General features: G+C 63.5%; 1 protein-coding gene across 1 annotated transcript; it reads left to right on the top strand.

Moving 5' to 3' along the window:
* Nucleotides 1–7892: 7892 nt before the first annotated feature.
* Nucleotides 7893–11574, top strand: PLICBS_005788 (uncharacterized protein; the record flags this gene model as incomplete). The annotated part of the gene is made up of 2 exons (XM_018319499.1): nucleotides 7893–7971; nucleotides 8171–11574. 2 exons carry the CDS (start codon nucleotides 7893–7895, stop codon nucleotides 11572–11574), a joined length of 3483 nt encoding a protein of 1160 aa, XP_018181973.1.
* Between the last annotated feature and the right edge of the window lie 361 nt (nucleotides 11575–11935).

An 11935-nucleotide genomic window follows, 5' to 3' on the forward strand; every position in this document is an offset into this window, starting at 1 on the left:
ACCGAGTGACAGGCATCTCCAGTGGCTTGCAGAACCACGACCTCCCAGCCGCCCGTGGCTACTGGCAGCAGTTACACATTCGTTCGGGGGCGTCTCCGCTGCCTGGACATGCATTTCAGCGAGGCCCCCCAGGGTCGCTGACGACGTTTGCACAGGCAGTGAAGGGACACACGGAGGTGTGCGTGCCTTCGCCACAACGAAGCGGCGATGCGATGCTGTGATTGCCCTTGCATGCAGGCAGCGCCAGGTCAGCTCTACTATCAGGCCCCCAAGTAAGAACGCCTGGTCCAGGCGGCTCGAATACTGGGGTGATTGGGCTTTGGAACGGTCGCACTACGCAACCCAATGCGCCATCCCGCGCTGTGTTCAGACCGGCTTGAGCGATATGCCGCGCGCAAGCATGTCGCTGGGGAGGAAGCGACGACAAAAGTCGAGGAATTTGCCGTTGGATCCCCATTTGATGGCGCCTGGCGGCGGCATCGCCGGCTTATCACCAGTTCCCGACCGGCTCCGGGGCCGCACCGTCGTCCAGACATTGCCGCCCAACGGGCACAGTGTCCACGCCTGGCGCAAGCCTCGAACCTGGCCACGGCCCATGATTCTCCAGGAGTGGGCCCTCGCTGCGCGGCATAGCGGATCCACCACCGACGGGAATGCTGAAACGGCGCGGATTTGTGGACGATGCACCCGCGGCTGGAAGGACCCATATCGGGGTGGCTGTGCAAATGATGGAGACGGCAACGCAGCGCTTCCTTCCCTGGCCTGGCTACCATGCTGAAGATTGGACATTTCTGCACGAGCGACGAGGGATCAAATAGCCTCAATAGCCGTGGAGGGCGCCACGGCTTGATCCCATGATTTGGCACAAAGTGGTCCGTCGGGCACAGGCCCAGGATGCGCGGCGGTGTCTCGTCCAGCAACCGGTGCCGGTGCGCCATGTTATCATGAACTGCGTCTGCGGCAGATCGGTCGGGGCTTGCCCATGCGAGCCTATGTGCTGTTAGTGGTACTGTACCCCGATCCGGGCGCGATGAGACGTCGTCACCCGTTGGAGCATGGCGGGCGTTCTCCGTCTCACCCTCACCTGGTCATGCTTGTTCCCGTCGCGAGTGTTTCGAATGGTCCGGTTGAGCACCACGTGATGGAGCCCTCAATGCACGACGTTGGATCTGCTGCTCGGGTCGCCGAAGCCGATGTGTCTGTCCATCATGGCCTGCCGTGGAGAGTTACCACGCGTCTATCTGCGACACCAATAGCGGCGAGACTGACAGCGGTCGAGGGGCATGGTGCTGCACGACGGGGCGGACTCGCACAGGGCGCGTGGAGCCTGCTCTTCGCAGGAACATCGAGACGCTAGCCCACACTGGCCCTGCAGGAAAAACCAAGATATCGCTGCCGGGACAGAGGCTCTGGCTTCGTGGGGCGGTCGTCGACGTCGCTGCCAAGCGTTGTTGAGACCAGCACGGAGGTCTTGCACCCGCCTGGCGACACATGCATGCATGTACAGGGACCATGCACGCTGTCTCGCGTGAAAGGCAGCTTGGCCGGTGTTGGGTGTTGGGCCTGCCATGGTGGCACGCACCATGCTGCCTTGGGGCGGCGGGTAGCACATGAGTCGAGACGATTGGCGTCGAGCCTCATTCCCTCCGGATACCGGTTGTTTTTCAGCCGATTTCCCCTTGGCCTCCAATTGTAGTCGATATCGCCGTTCCACTTCGACCACGATGTCCTTTTGGCGGTGAGAGCCATCGTGGATCGGTACAAGGAGAGAGTTGCGAACCAGGCCCGAGACATGGCCGAACCCTGGGCGCTCCACCGGCCTGTGTGATAAGCGTCAAGGCCAGCAAAGGCGGCGCTAGCATCTGCAGAGAAGTCGGTTTCGAAGCCTGGAGGCGGAAACAGATGCCATTCGCCAGTAGGGCCACAGGGGCGGAGGGCCAAGCCAAGGCGCGATCCATCTGGCGCGGCGGTGGATCATTGCGTTTGGCCCCAATTGTCGATGGCGTATCAAGTCCGTTATCCACAGGGTGAGAGACGTGCGGGAGCCTTGTGGAAGTGCGGCCGTCCGTTGATTGTGCCCGTCTCGTGGCGCGGCGTGGGCTGCAGTAGTGGTGGGATTGGACCTGAAAGGAGGCTCGACGAGGTCGGATGGCGAGCCACCATCACGTTACAGTCACGAAGTCCCTTGGCTCTCGTAAGGTACCTTGGATGACCTTGATCCTGGCACTGTGCTTGCTTGCGCTTGCTCCTTCCTCGAGCGCTTTGCCCACTCTGGACGGGAAAGTGCCCGGTCAGCCCAGCGCACAGTGCGCGGTGCGGCAGGGGACCCCGTGTCCGCATCGCTCTTGTTACCCACCAGCTTCCATCCTCGTACAGTGGAGTGCAGAGCATCTCGTGGACAGGATCCATGCGCGGACGTCTGTCTCTTCCTATCCTATGATACCTGGAAGCTGTGGCTGCTTTGCCCGTTGCCGACGCGGAAGAATCGTCGGCGTCATGAACAAACCAGCTCTGGCCTCGCGCCCCCGCGGACTGCTAGCCCCATTCTGCGCGATGCAGGCTGGCAGTGTCCAAACTGCACCTACTAAAGCAGCCTTGAACGCATCAGAGCGGCTAGCAGGCGGCACGTCGATTTAATTTTAGGCACTTGCAGTGTGCAGTAGAAGAGCAAACTCAGAAGCAGGGTACTATACCTTGCCTTAACAGCTCAGGTAAGGTACTTCGGGCGCTGCGTCCCATGGGCGTGACATGCTGTCCCGAGGTTGACGTCCCAGTTCTCACAGAGCATGCCGTCAACGGCCCGCAAGCAGGCGTAGGCTGGTAGGGGAGGACGGGATGTGCGGTGTTCGGTGCAACGAGACGGCAGAAGCCACGACGACCCACAACAGCTGAACCCCGGATCAAGTACATTCAAAGCGCCGGCCTCGGTGATGTGCTTGCACCTGGCACGGATGCCTCGTCGAAGAAATCGCTCGCGGCAAATGTCAAGCCATGGCAGACACTGCCGCCGCACCGCCGCATCGAGCGTGTCGTGCATTGACCACATGGGCGAGGCATGGCGGCTTCGGGGCGAGCAAACTTTTGTCCTGCGTTTCACCTTGCACATGTTTGGGCGAGACGGTAGGTTCGCAATGCGGCAAAAGGCACGGGGGCGCGATATTGGCTTCGTGGTCCCAGGCGAGCGCCGGCGCCTCATGGGGCGGCCTCAAGGTGTCGCCGTCGGTGGCAGAAAATCTTGGCCTTGCGGTCCTTGCCGCATCGATTCCCGGATGACGGCGAGCACAGGGAGGCAGCCGGATGCCATGGCGAGAGGAGCAGCAGATCTGTCACATATCTTTGCTCTCCTGCTTGGGACACAAACACAAACCACATGAGCTACCAGCGAGCATAATGCAGTTCGCTGAGGTACCGAGTACGGCACGAGCATAGGGACGCCAGTCGACGAATTGTCTGCCTCAGGTATGAAATCAACTACTACCACCTGCCTATGCATGCGCGCGCATGCCGTCAGGGAAGGGAAGGGACGCATTGCAGGCGCCCTATCGAGGTGCGCTGCAACCCATCCATCCCCGTTTCTGAAGCGGATGCCGCTGCGTGTGTCTCGTCGAACGAGACGCATCACGCCCCAACGTGGAGGTGCGTGCTTTCGTACGGACGGGCATGCAGGACAGCCGTCCGTGCTTGTCGGCGGCTGGGGGTGCGTCTCGCACTGTGAGCCTCGCCCACCAAACCCGCCTAGCCTGAAGATCCAGGGCATGGCGCTAGTGGGCGTGGAGGCAACGCGGGACAGCGCGCGCGAGCGAAGCCCAGACCCGCCCGGCCATGGGAGCAATCAGCGGGCGGCCCCAGCGCCGGTGCCAGCGCCAGCACACCTACCTGCACGCACCACCTCGAGCACTTGCAAGCACCCGACCCGCACACCCGCACCAGGAGCCAGGAGTGCCAGCAGGGACCCCTGCCCGCCGCACACACAGGGCAGCTCCGATCGACTGCTAAATCCGTCTGCGTCTGCCGCTAACCTCGCGGCCCAGCGTTTGCCATGCGGCCGGGCGGCCGTCTCTCGCCCGGGAGAGAACCTCGGACGATGAGACCCGCGGCGACGACGCCGTCGCTGCTGGTCGGTCGGCGTGCCAGAGTCGCGAACGCGGTGGGATGCCATCGATGTCTCGTTGCACGGCAGAGGCGTTGTTGTGCGACGCCCAGCTTGGGCCCGGCCTGGGGCGCGGCAATGGGCGGAAGGAGGCCGCCTTCGGGGGCGTCCACAGCGTCCAGAACCAGCCTGAGGTGAGAGCCAGTTGCGCTCGCTCGGCAACGGACGGCCCGCGCGCAGGACGCTGAGCCGCCGTCGTGGGCGAAGCTCCGGGCGCGCGCGAGCTGTCAGTCCGGCAGGCGCCTCGGGCTGGGCGCCTCTGATACTGACACTTCGCTCGAAGCCCTATTATGTGTCCAATGTTTCGCTCCACGCCGCCCGGCGTGGCTGGCATGCGGATATCAGGGGTGGTGGAGGTCAAGAACCGCAGCCCGACTCGGCAAAGGCGAAGGCTCGTACTTCGTACGTGCAAGCACCTTCGGAGTACGGACAACTGGTACTACTTGGGTCCGTGGTGCCCGGCACACCGGTTGGCGAGGATGCCGTCGCTCGACGCAGCAACGACTCCGTTGGCCGATGTCACGATGCAAAAGACGATAGCCCCGGGTGGTGGATGGGCCTTGGCAAGGGTCTCCTGTCTGTCTGGGCCGTCGCAGACACACTGTGCCAAACCCCCCAGCCGCGCACAGGCCACACACGGGAACCTGGAGCTTGCGATGGATAGTATGGGGAACCTAAGGTCTGATGCTGCTAGCGGGCCCAGAGGACCCAGACGATGGGTCCAGCGGGAGCCTTCCCTTCCATAGGTGGTGGAGGAGGTTGGCTTGACTTCCACAGCCGGCCGGTCACCCTGCCTGGGGTCTTGCGTCTGGACTTGGGTCGGTCGACTCCCCGGCCGGCTGGTTGGTGGAAGTCGTTGGACGGCGAACCACTGCACTCGACGAGCGCCGCAGTCCAATGACCTCGCGTCGGGCCACGACATGGGCTCGCCTCGTAGCATCCATGGGTGGCATGGCATGGCGTGGCGTGGCCTGCCGGCAATCTCGCTGGAGCGCAGTTCGCGCGCTGCAATGCGCTCCACCGCCGCTGTGCCTTTGGCCGGTTGGCCGTGGGCGGACAGGCGCAGACGGGGCCACGCACCGCCGCTGATCCCACGTCATGACGATAAGCCAACCTCCCAGCAGGTATTACTCGAACTTGGACGGATAGTCCGTGGGCTGTACCAGTCGGCTGGCCTTGGCTTGGCCTACTGCGCAGTGCCCGTCGTTGATGCTGATACGCAGACATACGCAGACGTGGACGAGCCACTTTCGAGGAGCTGCGCCGCGGCCTTTTGCCGTCCTCGATGGCGCTCGGGGCTTCGGGGGAAGCGAGCCCGCGACAGCCCTCCCAGCCTGCAGTACCTAGGTTGTATGCTTGGCAGGCTGGACCGATGAAGAAGCGCCCGGCCGAGTATCGTACCTGCCTAGCCGTTGACGATGGGCGCGGCGGGCTTCGCTGTGCCACAGCCAGACTCATCCTGCCCAGACCAGCCCATGCCATCCATCCCATCCCATGCAATCCCATCCCATCCTCGCCCACGCCGTCACCCCGGCGCCGCCGCCGCCGCCGTCGCCGCCTCGAGCTCAGGCCCGGCCAGGCCAGGGCAGGCAGGCCAGGGCAGCAGCTCCCCCAGAGGTGTCGTGCGTCTCTAGCACGCTGGCCTCCCCCGACGTGCCCAATGGCAGGCGGCGACCCGCTGGAGATGCGCCGCGGGTGGGTGTGCGAGCCCCTGTTCCCAGGCCCGGAAACGGCGTGCGCCGCATGAGACCAGTCGACGCCAACGCGACCAGAGCAGCAGGAACGAGACGACGATGGCGGCCGCGCGAGAGAACAAGCCGCCCAGCGCAGCACAGCCATCTCTTGGTATCATGGCGAGGCTCCATCGGGCAACCCAGTCGAGACGGACGAACGGGCGGCGGCCGCCGGTCTTTTTGCACCGCATTTCGCCCACCGCGCGACTGCGTCTCACCTACTACCTAGTATCTCGTCAACCCAACTTACAAGTCGATGTCCGTCCATGTTGTGCGTCCGTGTGCCTCCTCGCTTGTCCAGGGGCGCTGGCGCTGGCTAGGTCGGTGCACAGACGAGTTGTCGGTTATCCAGGTGCGTGGCCGGCAAACCGCGAGGCCTGGCCTTGCAGCGCTGTAGGCGGCGCCCATCAGCAGGGGATCGGCCCCGTCCTGGAGGCGTCGTCCCAGTCCCCGCCGGTGCTCCTCCCGCCGGCGGCAGGATTGATTGATCCAAAGTGAGTTGAAATGCGCGGCGATGCAGCGTCGACGGGTCGCCTGCGTTGCGTGTGCAGGAAAGCCCGCACATTTGTGCGCGCGCACGCATGCAGGCAATATTCTCCGGGCGGGAAGCTCTCGACGCCGAGACGGGCGAGTACGAACACAGCCCAGCACGCCGTCCTCCGCGCTCCGTACTCCGCCAGGGACAGCACTGTAACCGTACTGTACCTCTTTGGTAAACGCAGAACTGGTGAGCGGCTCGAGGTTGCATGGCCTGAGCAGCTCCGTGGTGGGCTGTTCCCCTTCGGTTCCCCGAGGAGGCGGCCCTGGGCGGCGCTTGGTGCTGCGTCCGGGCGAGGGCGCAGGTGGCTGACGACGGGAAGCAGGTACTCGCTCAGACCTATGTACCTTTGTGTCCGAGTGCGGTTGGGCGCGACATGGCGATGTGGACTCGCAACGGGCAGTGAATGAATCTCTCCTCGATGGTGCTACGACAGGCCACCTCAGGTACGAGTGACTAGGTGACTAGCCGTACCTTGTGCCGTCGCTCGCTCGCCCGCTCGCTCGAAACCATCCTCCCACAGCGCTGGCTGGCCGGTCCCCCTGCACCCGTCGGCGGTGGCTTGAGCTGTTGGGAGCTGCTCCTTTGCGGCCGCCGTCGACGGGACGCTGTGGAATCAGATACATGGCGGTTGTACTGTACCCGGCATGGGTCAGGTGCCGTCACGGGAGGGACAAGGATACGCGGCAGCCGCCCAACAGCCACCCCCGGGCCTCCCTGCTCGCGGCTGGGCGCGGCGCTGGGACTGGCCAGCGCCGGGGAGCCGTGGCCTGCGAGCCACCAACCTTGGACAGCAACACGGCCGCGCGCAGGTACCGGTACCCGCTGGCGGGCTGCCCACCGGTACCGCTGCCAGCCCATGGCACGCCACTGCGCGAGCGCCTGCGTCGGAGGCCGGGGGTGAGGTGAGGTGTCGCCTGCGCGCACGGTGCCCTCGCACGGTACGGCGCTGGCTCGCCCTCTATCCTGTCGCCGTCCCGCACCGCCAAACCTTCCCTCCTTCCTCCCTCCCCGACTCTACCTTTCGCCTCCTCCAAGCAGCAATTGCTTCGCATGCCCGGCACCGACGAGCTCCCGCAACGACAGATGTTATGGTGACGCTTTCTTCTGTCGCCGCTTGCGCCCCGGATTGACATGCTCTTGTCGGCTGCTGAGCACGCCTTTTCCTCGGTCCCCAGCCGCCCCTCCTTCTGACCCAACAAGACAAGCGAGCTCTCGCTGCCGCCGCCGCCGCCGTCGCCGCCGTCGACCGACACCTCGGGTCCCCCCCACTATCGCTCTGCCTCAGTCAGCGAAGCTCTGCCCCACGACCCGCGCCGCGTAGCCCACGCCCCAACACGAAGCTCTCTGCTCCGCTGCTGCAATCGCCCGTCTCGACGCCGCCTTGCACCATCATCGTCGGGCGAGATAACACTCGCTGCTTGCCATGGTTTTGAACGACGCTGGTCCTCGGCTGTCGCGCGCTCCCACCATGTCCAACCCTACGACGACGACGGCGCCTGCCGCTGCTGCCGCCGCTGCTGCGAACCCGCCCAGCACGGACGACTCTGGTGAGCCCCCTGCGGCCCGACCGCGCCCTGCTTAGCTGCCTCGTGTCTCTCTGGCACTGCCCCTCCAGTTCTCGCGCCTCCCCGCCCCCTGATGATGCGCATTTCGTCGTCCGTCGTTCGTCGCCCGAATTTGCCCTCGTCGTGTGGTGCGCCTTTTTTTTCCTCGACCTGTGCTGACAATTTGCTGCCTTGTCTACAGCGTCCACAATCACCGTCAACACGAAGGCGCCGGCCAACTTCCCTCCACCAAAGACTGACAAGCCGCGGCCACACGTCTGCGCGACTTGCCAGCGCTCCTTTGCCCGCCTGGAGCACCTGAAGCGGCACGAGCGCTCGCACACCAAGGAGAAGCCCTTTGAGTGCCCTGAATGTGCGCGATGCTTCGCCCGCCGTGACCTGCTGCTCCGGCATCAGCAGAAGCTGCACCAGACGACAACTCCGTCGTCCCGCCCTCGCAACCGCCGAGAGTCCGCCAGCGGCGTGGCTCCTGGCCAGAGCAGAGCTCGCAAGAATAGCGTGGCTGGTACCACGGGTGGCGGTAACTCGGCCACCGGCTCCATGCGGCCGAGGGCGAACACCATCAGCCATGTTGACGGCGCCGCCATGCAAATGATTGCGTCTGCGAACGCCTCAGTCGCGCGAGGCATGGCCGCGCACAGCCGTCACCCGAGCTTAGTTGGCTTGCCCGTCCACAACCTGGACCACATCTTTGGTGGCATGTCGGCGGCTCTGGGCCAGCGAGGGATGCAGCACGGCCTGCCCAAGCTGGAGACGACGCAGATGAACAGTAATGACTTTGACAACGGGCTGCGGACCGCGCCACCCCTGGCCGCCTTCAACCCGGAGTTTGATTTCGAGGGCATGTTCTTCACGCCTGGGTCCACCATCAACCCCAATGCCCTTCATTACAACGACTCTCCGCAGTCCATGGCCTTGGAGCAGACGTCGCCGTTCGGGGCAAGCCTCAACGATGTGGCCTCGAGCCAGCCCTTCGACGACGGTCTGGACTGGCTCACTGGCTTCGACCACCAAATGTCCTTTCATACCAGCGAGAACGTGGTCGACGGGTCAAGCCCGTCTGCGATCAGCACGACGAGCCAGAGTGGGATAAGCGATGTGATGTTGGATGGATCTAACCACCCTGCGCCGGCCGGGACGAGCACCATGTGGCAACCCTCGGTTATGGGACCTCCGCAGATGCCGAACCCGTTTGCGATGGATCTGAATGGTTCGGTCTTTCCTGACCTCCTCAATGGAGCTCCTCTATCACCTCAGCCAGCTACTCAAAAGATCAATGACCCGTACTTCTCCACGCCTCCGCCGTCACTGAGCTCGCTGAGCCCGTCTGCCGTGCCCGGGCTCAGCACGCAGAACCTGTCCCAGACCCTTGGCTTCAACGCCGGCCCGGAAAGTCCGTCATCCCTCAACGGCGGGAACCACGGCGCGCCTCCTGTGACCACCATCTCCGATGCCACGCGGATTGCCATTGTGAACGCCCTCTCCCAGTGCCCGCCCTTCGGTGGCCGTAAATACTCATTCACGTCACAGACGTCGCCGCTGTCGCCTCAGGCCCAGCCCGGCACGAACACGGCCTCGGCCTCGGCTACGAACCTGCCCAGTACACAGGATCTGCAGCGATATGTGCGAGCCTACCTGACCTATTTCCACCCCCATCTTCCTTTCTTGCACGTTGCTACGCTATCCTTTGATTTGTCCTCGTCTCTTAATGGGCGTTCGCCTGGCGTAGGTGGCAGCGGCTGCCTGCTCCTGTCCATGGCCGCCATCGGCGCGCTCTTTGAGCTGGAGCACGCGCAGTCGAGGGAGCTTTTCGAAATGTCCAAGAAGATGATTTTCTCCTACCTCGAAGAGCGACGGAAATCGGACATCCGCAAGGCCGACGCGCGCCGCAGCGCCCATGGCGCCGACCCGAACCGTGCCGGAAGCGAGAGCCCTGCTTCCGTGCCGCTGTGGCTCATCCAAGCCATGCTGATCAACATCGTGTACGGTCACAACTGCGCGGACAAGACGGCCAGCGACATCGCTTCGACACATTGCGTCGCCTTGGTGAGCCTCGCCCAAGCCGCGGACCTGCTACGGCCCAACCGCGCCGACGCGTCAGCGAAGCAGGACGTTCAGATGTCGGACGACTCGAGCTGGACGCGTCCGCCGGAACAGGAAGCACACCACCAGGAGTGGCTGCAGTGGAAGACGACGGAGGAGCGCAAGCGCACGCTCTACGCTGTCTTCATCATATCGAGCCTCCTCATGGCTGCGTACAACCACACACCAGCGTTGACCAATTCAGAAATCTTCCTCGACCTGCCCTGCGACGAGGAATTTTACGCAGCCGAGTCCAGCGCGGCGTTCATCGCCAAGGGTGGCGTCCAAGCCGCAAACCACAACCGAATGACGTTTTACGACGCGCTGGGAGAGTTGCTGCGGACAAATGAGCGACGACAGAAGCGGCTCGCGCTGAAAAATAGTCAAAAGGCCATGGGTGCTTCGGTTGACGAAGCAGAGCCCCCGTTGACTGATTTGAAGCCGAGCACTCTGGGGTGCTTTGTGCTGATCCTCGCCCTGCACAACTACATATGGGAGACTCGTCAGCGGCACCACAACCGGGTTTGGACGAGCGAGGAGACGGAGAAGATGCATAGACACATTGAGCCTGCACTCAAGGCGTGGCAAGTGGCGTGGGCTAGCAATCCCAACCACAGCGTGGAGCGGCCGAACCCGTTTGGCCAGGGGCCAATATCGGCGGACGCCATCCCGCTCCTGGATCTGGCGTACGTGCGTCTGTTCGTCAATCTGTCGCACGCAAAGGAGAAGGTCTGGCAGCGAAACTGGGAGGGAATGGCGGAGGAGCTTGCCCGTGGCGACGACGCGGCTCAGCATGCTGACCTCTCCCCGACGGCGAACCCGGATCCCCTCGGACCAGAGCTCGCAGACGCTGCGGCCGCAGACTCGGTATTTATCGACTCCCCAGCCATGCCGGGCTCATCTTTCGACATGTCTCCTGGTCCCCAGCAGTTCGTCGGCAACGGGTTCACAGTGCCTAGTCGAGCGATGTCGCTCCGAGAGAAGCACCTGCGAAAAGCCGCATTTTATGCCGCAGACTCCCTGGCCATGTCGGACAAGCTGAACAACACCTTTGCCGATTTCACAAGCCGAGAGCTCCCTTTGCAGTCAGCGTTGTGCGCGGTCGACTGCGCGCAGGTCCTGGCCGAGTGGGTAGCGACTTTGCAAGACCGTGTCGGGCGCTACCTGGGCATCCTTGGGCAGGATGCGGTTGACCTCGGACAGGTGCCAGCCATTATGCTTCTCGAAGAAGAGGACATAAAGCTGCTGGATAAGATCCGCGAGGTGCTGGCGTCTGCGGAAATGAAGCTTGCTCTTGAGATGTCGTCGGGGGGCATGAACGGCGTCGAGTCTGCGCTGCTGGGCGACGGGCACAGCGGCTACGCCACCAAGATTCTCCGGGTGACGGCGGCCATGATGGACAAGGCGGCAGTGTGGCCGGTGACGCGACTCATGGCCCAGTGCCTCGAGGCCCATGCCAACCACACGCGGATCAGAGCAGAAAAATCCGTTTTGGCAGATTAAGAAGCGGGAGGGGAAAGAGGCGCATGCCGGTCTCCTGCGGGGAGCGCGATGAAGCCGCGCAGCGGATCGGCAATTCCAGGGCATGAGAGATTCGGTGGACACGAACTATCGAGCGCACTGAGGGCGAGGATTTGGAGATACCCCGAAGTTGAGTGGGCCATGCATGGAGGAGTGCTATGGTGTCAAAATCGGCTACACCAGCCAGCCATGTTACGATCTGACGACATTTACGGGCGTTTATACGACTGGCTGCCAACATGCCCCAGCCCGCCTCGCGTGGCACCGGCGGCTTGTATTTCCCCCGACTGTTTGCCGATATACAATGTTCAAAAGCGCGGCGTTTCGCATAATGCTTGCTGGT

The sequence above is a fragment of the Purpureocillium lilacinum genome (genome assembly GCF_023168085.1).
Source record: "Purpureocillium lilacinum CBS 284.36 DNA, scaffold_4, whole genome shotgun sequence".
NCBI lineage: Eukaryota > Fungi > Ascomycota > Sordariomycetes > Hypocreales > Ophiocordycipitaceae > Purpureocillium > Purpureocillium lilacinum.